We start from the raw sequence: 14,234 nt of genomic DNA on the forward strand, positions 1-14,234 counted from the left end.
AGCATAATACCATTTTTGTTTTTTAAAAAACTGCAGGTGGCCGGGCACAGTGGCTCACATCTGTAATCCCAGCACTTTGGGAGGACGAGGCGGGCAGATCACTTGAGGCCAGGAGTTTGAGACCAGCCTGGCCAACATGGTGAAACCCCATCTCTACTAAAAATACAAAAAGTAGCCAGGCGTGGTGGTGGGCACCTGCAATCCCAGTTACTTGGGAGGCTGAGGCAGGAAAATTGCTTGAACCCAGGAGGCAGAGGTTGCAGTGAGCTGAGATCGTGCCACTGCACCCCAGCCCGGGTGACACAAGACTGTCTCAAAAACAAACAAACAAAAAAACTGCATGCGTGTGTACTTGCACAGAAAATATTTTGGGAAAATATGCTGCCAGTAATGGATTTCTGGGGGAATAAGACTATGTGGGACTTTCTTTTTCCATGTTAAAAGCTTCTGTAAAGTTTAATGTTTTTATAAGACACACGTGTCACTTTTTTTTTTTTTTGAGACACGACCTCACTCCAGTTGCTCAGGCTAGAGTACAGTGGCACAATTTTGGCTCACCGCAGCCTCGACCACCTGAGCTCAGGTGATTCTCCCACCTCAGCTTCCTGAGTAGCTGGGACTATAGGCACGCCTCACCACACCTGGCTAGTTTTTTATGTTTTTAGTAGACAGGGTTTCACCATGTTGCCTAGCCTGGTCTCAAACCCCCGGACTCCAGCAATCTGCCTGCCTTGGCCTCCCAAAGTGCTGGGACTACAGATGCGTGCTACTGCGCCTGGCCACATGTCACTCTTATAATTAAAAAGTAGATATAACTGAAGGAAGTGTGACAGGGCTCCCATGCCAGTGCCTTTTTGGACATGAAGGGTAGAAAGGGGGAGGTGCCAGCTCTGAAACTTCCCAGAGACCAGGATTGACCCAGCTTGAGGAATTTTGTGAACCAGAAAACCTGGGGTTGGGAAATGACTGTTAATGCTCAGGCAGCCAGGAGCCTTCCCCAGAAGCAGCCAGATCCAGCACCTCACCAAAGTTCTCCCTGATGCAAGGCCAGAAATGGGCAGTCCTGGGCACATCCCCAAAACAGTCTCTCCATCCTCAACAATCTAGGGTCTGGTGAGATGGAGAAAGAGAGCAAAAACAGGCACAAAGGCATACACACATGCATATGCAGGCACACACACATGCTTCATGCATAGACACCCACATGCTTCATGCATAGTCACCCACACAGAGACATGCAACCATGCAGCTGTTTGCCGGCACACAGACTCAGGGAGATACCAATAGATTATACAAACACTGAGATACACAAAGAGAGACACAGAGAAAGGGAAAGAACCAGAGAGAGGGGAAAGGAAGAGCGAGAGAGACAAAGCCCATGCATTCCCTCTTGGGAATGTTCCTTTGGGATATATATGCAGATCTGAGTCCCATTCTGACCTCCCCCCTAGTGAGTGCTGGGTAAATTATGCCACCTCAGTTTCTTCTGCAAAAAAAGGCTAATTATCCTGACCTCAGTGAGTGTCATCAGACAATGTGAGAGGATGTTGCTGCCTGCCTCCGACCTTCCAGATATGGAGGCCTGGTGAGCCAGCCACGGTCAGGGCAGAGGTCAGGGGCCAGGTGCTGGGCAGTGAGGGGTGGAGTGAGGGGTACTCACGGATAGCAGAGGAACAGGAGATTCAGGAAGGAGTAGGTCCTGAAGAGGTGGATGAGGGATCGGCACAGACTCCAGCCTGTTGCCGTGAGAACGGTGAAGCGAGTGAGGAACAGCAGGATGGAGCGAAAGAGGGAGACCTTCCCCCTCTGAGAAGCCTGGGTCAGGGCAAGATAGGACGGGATGGGGCCTTGGATGGAGGCCGAAGGGGCTGTGCCCAAATCCCACCCAGCATGACCTGTGATCCCACCCAGGGAGAGGTGGCACAGCAGGCTTGGCAGAACCTGGCAAGGTAAATCCTTCTCTTTGATGCCCAGTAAACTCTAAGATGGGATGTAACTAATGTTCTTCAACCAAGTCCAAAGGGAGCCCCAAGGAAATACCCTAAGGCTGAAGGGCTGGGCATCTTTCCTTGGCATCCCCAGGGGAAAAGGGGAATCCCAAAGTCCCTGGCCAGCTTCTAGGACCCAATCACCTCCTTCACGATGGACCCAATGAAGCGGCGGCCCAGAACGATGGTGGTCACCATCAGCAAGTTGAAGTCGATCAGATGGAAGTTCTGTCAGGGGGCAGAGGCCTGGGGGTCATGTGGGCCCCTTGCCCATAAGCAGGCTTTTTTCATACCCACCTCCCCCTGCCCATTTCTTTCCACAGAGACTGTCCTCATTCTCTGACCTGCATCGGCCTCCAGCTGAGTCAGGCCAGGAAATTACCTAGAGGAGTAAGACAGGACCCCGAGAAGGGAAGTGGGACAGTCCCTGGGGATAAGAGAGTGGGATGTGAGCCCTCTTGCTCTGCTCACACATGCCCCTGTCCCTATACTGTTTCTGCACTGAAGTCTTTCCTCCCCTTGAAGCACTCATGTATGCCTGTGGTTCATCTCCACTACTGGATTAAGACTCTCAGCTCCTGGCCAGACGCAGTGGCTCACGCCTGTAATCCCAGCACTTTGGGAGGCTGAGGTGGGTGGATCATTTGAGGTCAGGGGTTCGAGACTAGCCTGACCAACATGGTGAAACCCTGTCTCCACTAAAAATACAAAATTAGCAGGACATGGCAGCACATGCCTGTAATCCCAGCTACTCGGGAGACTGAGGCAGAGGAATCGCTTGAAACTGGAAGGCGGAGGTTGCAGTGAGCTAAGATTGCGCCATTCCACTCCAGCCTGAGCAACAACAGCGAAACTCCGTCTCAAAAAAAAAAAAAAGAAAAGAAAAAGACTCTGAGCTCCTTTAGGCAAAATCTTTGTCAGATTCATCTCCCATACACTTACAGTGCCCAATGTGCTACTAAACACACTAGGACTATTCAGTGAATCATCAGTTTCCTGTTCCTGCAGCACCTTCCATGTTCAGCATGGAGCCAAGTGCACAGTGGTGCTTAGTAGGATATGCTAAATGAAACCAGAAGAAACACACACACACACACACACACACACACACACACCCTTGTTGGGTACCTACCAGGGAGGTGTGGGAGGGTGGGTGGGAAGGTGGATACCACCACACTGTCTTGTAGATGTTGATGTAGTGGACGAAGAGTGCTATGAGCTGGCAGAAGAAGAGCTGCAGCTCAAACAGAATGCTGGCCTGGACTGGCAGCTCAGGGATCTTGCAGTGCTGTAGAGGCACAACAGTTTGGGTGGCCAGAGGAGGGCTGGAGAGGCCTGTTCCAGAACTGCTCCTGACAGTGGGGAGGGAACAACATCAGCAGCTGACCTGAGAACCTTACCAGGAAGCGCTTCCAAGGCAAAGGATTGCGGGATAAGATGAGAAAAGCAGCTCATAGCAAGGACGGGGTCTTCCTAATCCTGCTTGTCAGACAAAGGAACCCGACAAAGCCTCTTCCTATCCCTAATCTTATTCAGGTCTTACAACACCCCCTAGGAGAGAAAGAATTATTAGGTCCATCTTACAGATGAGGAAAAGGAGGCCCAGAGAGGGGAGGCAACTTGTCCAAGCCATCAGCAAATCTGGAGCAGAACTGTAATTAGAATCCAGGCCTTTGGATTTATTCTACCATGTCCTACTGCACTGTCCAAGTGATCACCCTCAACTGAGCTCCCTCTGGGTCTTTTCTGCTGATTACTCCCTCGAAGCCCTCACTGGCATCTAGGATTTCACATCTTAGAATCTAGTCAGAGAGAGCCCTGTCCACACTGTCCCTGTGAGGCCACAGGGAGGGGTGAGACAGAGAGGTGGTTTACCTGGTGCGGGAACGAACACTGGTCACTGATGCGCTGGAACTGTGGCTTCCACCAGAGCCCCCCGAGGATCCTGGCTCACAGAGTGGATTTCGACAGTAAGATGTCCTGTTGGGACCTCTTCGTCCTCCTGTGGGGCTCAACATAAAATAGAGCCTCAAGCCAGGGGGCATATATCAAGGATAACAGCAATGATACCAGCTACCAGTCACCTAGTATCTCACTTTATCATTTAATCCTCACTGAGACCTATGATCTGGCCCCTTCTTACAACTTCAGCTTCATCCGCTATCATTCTCTACCTCACACCCACCCTCTACCACCCGCCGCCCCATGCTCTGAACATCTTGATCTTTCTTTCCTCAGCAAGCCAAGCTCATTGCTACCTCTAGCACTTACTATATCCTATCGGGAAAGCCATTTCTGAAATTTTGAAGTAACTCTCCCCACCACTCTCTGCGATTTCTGTTTTTTTTTTTTTTTTTGAGACGGAGTCTCGCTCTGTCGCCCAGGCTGGAGTGCAGTGGTGCAATCTCGGCTCACTGCAAGCTCCGCCTCCCGGGTTCACGCCATTCTCCTGCCTCAGCCTCTCCGAGTAGCTGGGACTACAGGCGCCCGCCACAACGCCCGGCTGATTTTTTGTATTTTTAGTAGAGACGGGGTTTCACCGTGGTCTCGATCTCCTGACCTCATGATCCGCCCGCCTCGGCCTCCCAAAGTGCTGGGATTACAAGCGTGAGCCACTGCGCCCGGCCTTCTGTTCTTTTTTTTCCACCACAATTCATTCTCTGAAGTTATCTTATTTATTTAATATGCTTATTGCTTGTCTGTCCTATTACAATGGAAGGTCAATGAGGTCAGTTACCTTATCTGTCTTTTTCACTGCTATATCCCCTACCACAGTGCCCAGCAAGTATATGTTGATGAGTGAATGAACCCAGCAAGGTAGGTTTTTTCACACATTAGGAAACTCAGCTCACACTATGTCACAGTATCGTGGCTGGGTCCTGTGCTCTCAACTCTGGTACACATTGGGCCCCATTCAGACATAAGTTTCTGGAGGCCTATAACTCTGGGTACCTTTGGGACAGCTTTTTCATCCAGGGCCCCATGATTCAGCTCAAAGGGCATTCTGGGATCTCATGGGCAGGACCCAGGGCCTAAATAAAGGGTCAAGGATATGGCTGGGAGAATCCTGTGGCTGTGGACCAAAAAATTGGACCTACTGGCTGAGCAGTCTAGCCCAAGCTCCCATGCACCACTTTGCACAAAATTTCTGCACAAAGCTCCTAAGCACCTAAAAAAGTCACAACCTGACTGGGTGCGGTGGCTCACGACTGTAATCTCAGCACTTTGGGAGGCCGAGGCGGGAGGACCGCTTGAGGCCAGGAGTTGGAGACCAGCCTGGGCAACATGGCGAAACCTGGTCTCTATTAAAAATATATATATATATTCATATACATATTTTTAAAAAGTTATAACCTGTTCATACCTCTTCACAGTAACACAGCAGCCTCCATTCACATACACCCCACGCCGTAGCATCTCAGCTCGGAAGCGTTTCCCACACTTCGGAGCCAGTTTTGGGCTTGGATGTATGCCCAAAATTATAAACCTCCACAAGTCTCTAAAAAGTACCTGGCGAAGAGCTCTGTCCTCCATAAACCCCCAGACCAGAAGCTCTGTTCATACGCTACTATACTTGGCTTAGAAAATCCCACACAAACACCCTTAGTCCAGTCCAGAAGCTCTGCCCACACCCACTCTCCTCTCTTTAGAAGCTCTGCACCCACATAAAACCCCTCAGCCCAGAAGCTCCGCCTACACACAACTGTCAGCCCAGAAACCCCGCCCACAAGCCAATAAAAGCCCTCTCAGCCCAGAAGCTCCACTCCAGAACAGGCTCCCTCAGTCGGACGTGTCCCCGCCCCACCGCCCCCAGTGTAAGCCCCTCCCGCCCAGAAACGCCGACTGCACTAGCGCCCCCTGCCCAGAATCTCCGCCCTTAGCGCTGCAGCCACGCCCACTGGCAAGCCCCGCCCCCCCTCTAGCCCCGACCAGCGGGTCCTCACCAAAGCTCAAGCCCCCACAGGGCTTCGTCGTAGAAGCCCCGCCCACCGTCCGATGTCCCGCCCCCACAACAAAGGCCCCACCCCGCAAAACGACAGGAGGGGGCGGGATCCCGTCTGCGCTCGCATCCCCTCCCCCTCCCGTCACCCGGGCTCCTGTCCGCGTGGGGCAGCAATTAGCAGCCTGGCCATCCTAACCCGCGCGCCCGCTCGCCGCCAGGCCGAGCCTGAGCCGCTCTGCTCACCCATCTCCTCCCCCCGGTGCTCTCCGCTTCGCCGCCGCAGCTCCTGCGGGCAATATGTCGGAGGCGACGGCGGCCGGGAGAGGACTAACCGCCGCAGCCCAGTCCCGGGTATCAGCCGCGCGCTCCCGCCGCACCGCTACATTTGCATACAAGGCGGGCTGGCAGCTGGCGCGCGCTTCTTAAAGGGGCCGCCCGGACGGAGGCGGTGCCTGCGCGCTCTTTGTCTCTCGGTCCCCCACGCCCTTCCTGCAGCTGCTGCTGAGGAGACTCCAGAGGGAGGGGAACGGAACCCACCTCCTGCTCTTCCCGTGCGTGTCTTCTCCCAGCATCTCCAGGACCGGGGCGGCGGCGGGCGGGGGAGGGTGGACCATATCCCTGAGCGGTCCGCGGGCACCTCCAGCCCAGCCCCACCTTGCGCTTCATCCTTCTCTTCGGCCTCACTGCGCTTTAGTCCACCCCAGTCAAAACCCAGGAGTCATTTCCTCCCTCCCTCGGCCCCGACGTCCGATCTTTGCCTTAGTGTTTTGAGCCTAAGTCCTAAATATTTCTCACATTTGACCTTACTCGCCGTTCTCATTGTCAACACCGTGGTTCAGATCCTGACTCTGCCATTTCCCAGCCTTGCAATCTTGTTTTTTATGCTTTACGATGAGGCTGCTGATGGTCACCGTGTAGGTTTCGGTGAGAGTTCAATGAAACGGAGCGTGCAGAACTGAGTCTGTGTTAGTATTAGCCATCGTGATGTTTGGAGAAGCAGTCACTAAATGAGCTACATTTATTGTCATTAGGATTTCTTCCCTCACAAGACCTACAAGCGGTTTTAGTCATCTTGTAGCTCCATTGCTTAGCACAGTGCTTGGCACTTAATAGCAGTATTCAATTAATTGAATGAATTAGTAGATATTTCATTAATAGTCATAGAGCTTACAGTCAAGTGGGAGGAGATAGACATGAACAAAATTAGTAAATTCTGTAGCATGTTAGAAGGGAATGATTGGTGTGAAGGAAAAACAGGAAAGGGGGATGGGGCTGCAGTTTTAAATAGGGCAGGCAGAGTAGGCTTCAGAGTTGACTTGAGTAAACACATGAAGGAAATGAGTGAGTGAGTCGTGCAGATTTCTGGAGAAAGGGGGCATTTCAGGCAGAGGGAATAGTTAGCGCAAGGTCCCTCAGGCAGGAGGGTGTATTTATTTTATTATTTTGGTTTTTTTGGGGGGATGGAGTCTCTGTTGCCCAGGCTGGAGAGCAGTGGCTCGATCTCCGCTCACTGCAACCTCCACCTGCTGGGTTCAAGCGATTCTTCTGCCTCAGCCTCCAAACAAGCTGAAATTACAGGCGCGCACCACCACGCCTGGCTAATTTTTCTATTTTTAGGAGAGGCGGGGTTTCACCATGTTGGCCAGGCTGGTCTCAAACTCCTGACCTCAAGTGATCCACCCACCTCGACCTCCCAAAATGCTGGGATTACAGGTGTGCACCATGGCGCCTGGTCTAATTTTGGGGGTTTTTTTGTTTTTTTTTTTTTTTGAGACGGAGTCTCACTCTGTCCCCAGGCTGGAGTGCAGTGGTGTGATCTCGGGTCACTGCAACCTCCACCTCCCGGTTTCAAGTGATTCTCCTGCATCAGCCTCCCGAGTAGCTGGGACTACAGGTGTGTGCCACTACACTCTGCTAAATTTTTGTATTTTTAGTAGAGATGGGGTTTCACCATGTCAGCCAGAACCGTCTCAATCTCCTGACCTCATGATCCGCCTGCCTTGGCCTCCCAAAGTGCTGGGATTACAGGCACGCGCCACCACGACCGGCTAATTTTTGTACTTTCGGGATTTTACCTTGTTGGCCAAGCTGATCTTGAACTCCTGACCTCAAGTGACCTGCCAATCTCGGTCTCCCAAAGTGCTGGGATTACAGGCGTGAGACACCGTGCCCAGCCAAGAGGGTGTGTTTAAGAAATAAAAAAGAGGCCAGTGTGACATAGGTATAGATATAAGAGTAGGACATGGGAAGGGATAGATCATTTAGGGCTGTGTGGCTTTTACTTTGAATGAGATGCAGAGCTATTATAGGGTTTGAACTTCTATTTAAAAGAACTATTCCAGTGGTGTGGTGAGAATAGATTGCAGGGGCACCAGGGTGGAAGCAGGGAGACCAGGCAGGAGGCTGTGGCGATGATCCTAGCAAGAGATGTTGATCGTTTGCACCAGGTTGGGTGAGACGGTGAGACATGGTTGAATTCTGGATTTGAAGGTAAAGTCTACAGGATCTGCTGGGCTGACTATGGTGGCTGATGCCTGTAATCCCAGCACTTTGGGAGGCTGAGGTGGAAAGATTGCTTGAGCCCAGGAGTTTGAGACCAGCCTGGGCAACAAAGTGAGACCCTGTCTCTAGAAAAAAAATATTTTAAATGAGCAAGGTATGGTGGCATGCGCCTGTAGTCCCAGCTACTTGGGAGGCTGAGGTATGAGAATCACTTGAGCCCTGGGAAACTGAGGCTGCAGTGAGCCGTGACAGTGCCACTGCACTCCAGCCTGGGCAATGTAGCAAGACCCCATCTAAAAAAAATTAAAACAAAAACAAAACAGGACCTGTTGACAAAATGGATAGGAGTGTGTGCGGAAGAGAAAAGGATGACTCCAAGGTATTTAGGCTGCACTAATGAAAATATGGAGTCCAATTCAACAGATGTATATTTTTAAATTATGACAGATTTTTTTTTTTTGAGACAGAGTCTCACTCTGTCACCCAGGCTGGAGTACAGTGGCGCAATCTCGGCTCACTGCAAACTCCGCCTCCCGGGTTCACACCATTCTCCTGCCTCAGCCTCCCGAGTAGCTGTGACTACAGGCGCCCGCCACCATGTCCGGCTAATTTTTTTGTACTTTTAGTACAGGCGGGGTTTCATCATGTTAGCCAGGATGGTCTCGATCTTCTGACCTTATAATCCGCCCACCTCAGCCTCCCAAGTGCTGGGATTACAGGCGTGAGCCACTGCGCTCGGCCAATTATGACAGATTTTACACCAAGTCAGTGGTTCCCTTCAAGGGGAAAAGTGGCCCAGGGATGGAAAATGACTATCCCTGGCTCAACAAGCAAAGAAAGCAGGACTGGGAGTTCTTTTTTCCAGCCATAGAAATTCTTATAGAGAAAAAAAGAAAAAAAAAAAAGAAATTCTGTTAGAGGCTGGGTGCAGTGGCTCATGCCTGTAATCTCAACACTTTCTCAACACTTTGGGAGACTGAGGTGGGAGGATCACTTGAGTCCAGGAATTTGAGACCAGCATGGGCAACACAGGGGAACCCTGTCTCTACAAAAAATTTAAAAATTAGCCGGGTATGGTGGGTGCGTGCCTGCAGTCCTAGCTGCTCGGGAGGCTGAAGGGAGAGAAATCACTTGAGCCCAGGAGTTTGAGATGACAGTGAAACGATCGCACCACTTCATTCATCCTGGGCGACAGTGAGGCCCTGTCTCAAAAAAAGTGGGGGAGGTAAGTCCACTTGTATGGACTGCCATGAATGCGACCCAGCTATTACCTGTGGCTCCAGCCCACCTTGTAGTGGTGGACTACTGAATTTGCCCGTTCAGCATCTATTCTTCCTCCTTCGCATAAGAACCCTGATTTTTCCCTTGGGGAACTACTCTTCCTCTGACTCTCTCAGTCTGTGTGGTTTGGTGGAGTTGCCTTACTTTGCAGTTCCTTTGTGGGCAGAAGACACAGGCTTGGCAAATCAAAGCATTCCAATATCCCTGCCTCCTAAGGCTAGTGACTGCTTGGGGTTGTTGGGGAGCAGGAGGGGATTAGTGACCTGTCAGCCCAAATGAGGTGCAATCCTAGGATCTTTGTTAGAACTATTGGGAAGGAAATTTTTATTCCCCTCTGGGCTGGCTGAGCAAGTAAGTTATAAACTTGGAGGTCTTGGTGGCCATCTTGCCATCTTTTGAGAATTACTTAGCTGACAATGAAGGAAACACAGAAGAATCAAGAAACGCCTGGCTGCAGTGGCTCATGCCCATAATCCCAGTGCTTTGGGAGGTGGAGGCAGGAGGATCACTTGAGCCCAGGAATTCAGGATCCATCTCTACAAAAAATTTGAAACATTAGCCTGGCATGGTGGTGCATGCCTGTAGTTTCAGCTGTTCAGGAGGCTGAGGCTGGAAGATTCCTTGAGCCCTCGAGTTTGAGGCTGCACTCTGGCCTCGACAACAGAGACCTTGTCTCAAAAGGAAAAAAAAGGTCAAGAGATCAGTAGACATTTCTTTCTCTTTTCCTTTTTTTGAGACGGAGTCTCGCTCCGTCACCTAGGCTGGAGTGCAGTGGCACGATCTTGCTCACTGCAAGCTCCGCCTCCTGGGTTCACACCATTCTCCTGCCTCAGCCTCCCGAGTAGCTGGGACTACAGGCGCCCACCACCATGCCCGGCTAATTTTTTGTGTTTTTTAGTAGAGATGGTGTTTCACTGTGTTAGCCAGGATGGTCTCGATCTGACCTTGTGATCTGCCCTCCTCGGCCTCCCAAAGTGCTGGGATTACAGGCATGAGCCACTGTGCTCAGCCTCTTTCTTTTTCTTTTCAAGACAGGGTCTTGCTTTGTCACCCAGGCTAGAGTGCAATTGTGTGTTCATGCCTCACTGCAGCCTCTACCTTTTGGGCTCAAGTGATCTTTCCACCTCAGCCCCCAGAGTTTCTGGAACTACAGGTGCACGTGACCACACCCAGCTATTTTTTTTTTTTTTTTTTTTTTGAGATGGAGTTTCACTCTTGTTGCCCAGGCTGGAGTGCAATGGCACAATCTCAGGTCACTGAAGCCTCCACCTCCCGGGTTCAAGCGATTCTCCTGCCTCAGCCTCCTGAGTAGCTGGGATTACAGGCATGCACCACCATGCCCGGCTAATTTTTGTATTTTTAGTAGAGACAGGGTTGCTCCATGTTGATCAGGCTGGTTTTGAACTCCCAACCTCAGGTGATCCGCCAGCCTTGGCCCCGCAAAGTGCTGGGATTACAGTCATGAGCCACCACGCCTGGCCCATACCTGGCTAATTAAAAAAAAATTTTTTTTTTTTTGGAGAGACAAGGTCTATGTTGCCCAAGCTGATCTCGAACTCATGTGATTCTCCTGCCTTGGCCTCCCAAAATGCTGGGATTACAGGTGTGAGCAACCAGGCCCAGCCAAAACACTTTTTTTTTCTTTTTTTGAGATGGAGTCTTGCTGTTGCTCTGTTGCCTAGGCTGGAGTGCAGTGGCACGATCTCAGCTCACTGCAACCTCCGTCTCCCAGCTCCAAGCAATTCTCTTGCCTCAGCCTCCTGAGTAGCTGGGATTACAGGCGTGCACCACCACACTCGGCTAATTTTTGTATTTTTAGTAGAGATGGGGTTTCATCATATGGGTTAGGCTGGTCTCGAACTCCCGACCTCACAATCTGCCTGCCTCAGCCTCCCAAAGTGCTGGGATTACAGGCGTGAGCCACCATGCCTGGCCCGACACTTTCTTGATGGCATCGATTGAATCCTGGATCCAACCATACCTGAAGCTTTTATGGATTTTTTCTGTTGCAGAAAGCCAGTTTGTGCCTGGTGTTTGACAACTGCAACTGAAATAATCTAGAATCTACAATTCTATCATAGAATCTACCTGAAACACCTAGGGTTTTTGTCCTTTTCAAATCTGCCCCTTACAGTTTCCCTGGATAAAATATTTTTCTTTCTTTTTTTTTTTTTTGAGACGGAGTCTCGCTGTCGCCCAGGCTGCAGTGCAGTGGCGCGATCTCGGCTCACTGCAGGCTCCGCCCCTGGGGTTCATGCCATTCTCCTGCCTCAGCCTTCTGAGTGGCTGGGACTACAGGCGCCCGCCACCTCGCCCGGCTAATTTTTTGTATTTTTAGTAGAGACGGGGTTTCACTGTGTTAGCCAGGATGGTCTCGATCTCCTGACCTCATGATCCACCCACCTCAGCCTCCCAAAGTGCTGAGACTACAGGTGTGAGACACCGCACCCGGCGTTTATCTTTTCTTTTGTAAAAAATATTTTTATATCCCATATACAATCATTACCAATCTCTGGAGAAAATAGTAAGACGGCAGGATTTTGGCTAGGCTCTTGTCTTCCAGACCTGTGGCCACACGTCTCAGCTGTTTTGTAACTTTGAAACCCTCACTTCCCCTCCCTGAGCCTTCATTTCCTGATAAACTTGCTATCTATTGGCCCTTCCAGGAGTCTTCAGTTTTTGAGGAAATGCCACTGGCTCTAAGCCAATCCTGTCACTGGGTACTGGAAGCGGAGATCTCTTCTTTGGTCATGTTATTCTGGGACCATGGCCAAAAGTTGGCAAATCTGTCCTGTTTTTTAGAGACACAGCCTCACTTTGTCACCCAGGCTGGAATGCAGTGGCGCAATCATAGCTCACTTCAGCCTCCAACTCTTGGGCTCAAGTTATCCTCCTACGTAAGCCTCCCGAGTAGTTAGGACTACAGGTGCACAGCACTGTGCCTGGCTAATTAAAAAAAAAAAAAAAAAAATTGACCAGGCGTGGTGGCTCAGGCCTGTAATCCTAGCACTTTGGGAAGCTGAGGTGGGCAGACCACAAGTTCGAGACCAGCCTGGCCAACATAGTGAAACCCTGTCTCTACTAAAAGTACAAAAAAAAAAAAAAATTAGCCCGGCATGGCGGTGTGCACCTGTATCCCAGCTACCTGGGAGGCTGAGGCAGGAGAATTGCCTGGAGCTGGGAGGTGGAGGTTTCAGCGAGTTGAGATTGCACCATTGCACTCCAGCCTGGGCGACAGTGCAAGACTCCATCTCAGAAGAAAAAAATTTTTTTTTTTTTTTTTTTTTTTTTTTTTTGTAGAGACAGGGTCTCACTATGTTACCCAGGCTGGTCTTCAACTCCTGGGCCCAAATGATCCTCCTGCCTGGGCTTCCCGAATCACTGGGTTTACAAAATGGAGCCACCACACCTGGCCCAAATCTGTCCTATAAATCAGCAGGTTTTCTTTTTCTTTTTTTTTTTGAGATGGACTTTTGCTCTTGTTGCCCAGGCTGGAGTGCAATGGCATGATCTCGGCTCACTGCAACCTCTGCCTCCCGGGTTCAGGCGATTCTCCTGCCTCAGTCTCCTGAGTAGCTAGAATTACAGGCACCCACCACCACGCCTAATTTCCATATTTTTAGTAGAGTTGGGGTTTCGCCATGTTGGCCAGGCTGGTCTCGAACTCCTGAACGTCAGGTGATCCGTCCGCTTCGACCTTCCAAAGTGCTGGGATTACAGGCATGAGCCACTGCGCCTGGCCTTAAATCAGCAGTTTTCAGACCAGACTATGCAGACCTCTGGTGGTACACAGAAGTGATGAATCCGCAGGATAAAACACAATGCAGCTTTCTGGAATGTCAGTTTTATTCAATGGAAATATAAGGCAGAATTTTCTTTTTTTTTTTTTTTTTTTTTGAGACGGAGTCTCGCTCTGTCGCCCAGGCTGGAGTGCAGTGGCGCAGTCTCGGCTCACTGCAAGCTCCGCCTCCTGGGTTCACGCCATTCTCCTGCCTCAGCCTCCCGCGTAGCTGGGACTACAGGTGCCTGCCTCCAGGCCTGGCTAATTTTTTGTATTTTTTAGTAGAGACGGAGTTTCACCGCGTTAGCCAGGATGATCTCGATCTCCTGACCTTGTGATCTGCCCGCCTCGGCCTCCCAAAGTGCTGGGATTACAGGCGTGAGCCACCGCGCCCGGCCTATAAGGCAGAATTTTCAACATCAAATCGCAGGCATTAAGAACACGTGCTCTGGAGCCAGACTTCCTAGCCCCACCACCTACTGGCTGCATGACATTAGCAAGTTACTTAACCTTTTTGGGTCTCAGTTTCCTCAAGAATTATGGGCTTGAAAGTCTATGTATTTAGACTAGAACGTGGCATACATTCAGTGCTACTGAAGCATTAGCTATTTTTATTAAAACATGGATATATTGTGAAGTACAAAGTAAACTAATGTGGGCTGGGCATGATGGCTCACACCTGTAATCCCAGCACTTTGGGAGGCCAAGATGGGCAGATCACCTGAGGCCAGGAGTTCAA

The 14,234-nt window shown here is 50.6% G+C and overlaps 1 protein-coding gene across 7 annotated transcripts in view; it reads right to left on the reverse strand.

Moving 5' to 3' along the window:
* TMEM39B (transmembrane protein 39B) overlaps positions 1-6,329 on the reverse strand; it is a 29,475-nt gene extending 23,146 nt beyond the window's left edge. For 2 of the 7 annotated variants that reach the window (XM_063627970.1, XM_063627969.1), the window contains exons 1-5: positions 6,175-6,287; positions 3,864-3,990; positions 3,121-3,340; positions 2,133-2,216; positions 1,661-1,815 (exon numbers count right to left, since the gene is read on the reverse strand). In XM_063627970.1, coding sequence (XP_063484040.1) covers positions 1,661-1,815; positions 2,133-2,216; positions 3,121-3,340; positions 3,864-3,990; positions 6,175-6,178 — 590 coding nt within the window. In that variant the 5' untranslated portion in view covers positions 6,179-6,287. Of the gene's footprint in view, positions 1-1,660; positions 1,816-2,132; positions 2,217-3,120; positions 3,341-3,863; positions 3,991-5,352; positions 5,747-6,174 lie in introns of those variants that run through there. The other 5 variants (XM_055255674.2, XM_063627971.1, XM_055255675.2 and 2 more) reach the window with 5 other exon arrangements.
* Between the last annotated feature and the right edge of the window lie 7,905 nt (positions 6,330-14,234).

Source organism: Symphalangus syndactylus, chromosome 12, assembly GCF_028878055.3.
Source record: "Symphalangus syndactylus isolate Jambi chromosome 12, NHGRI_mSymSyn1-v2.1_pri, whole genome shotgun sequence".
NCBI classification, from domain to species: Eukaryota; Metazoa; Chordata; class Mammalia; order Primates; family Hylobatidae; genus Symphalangus; species Symphalangus syndactylus.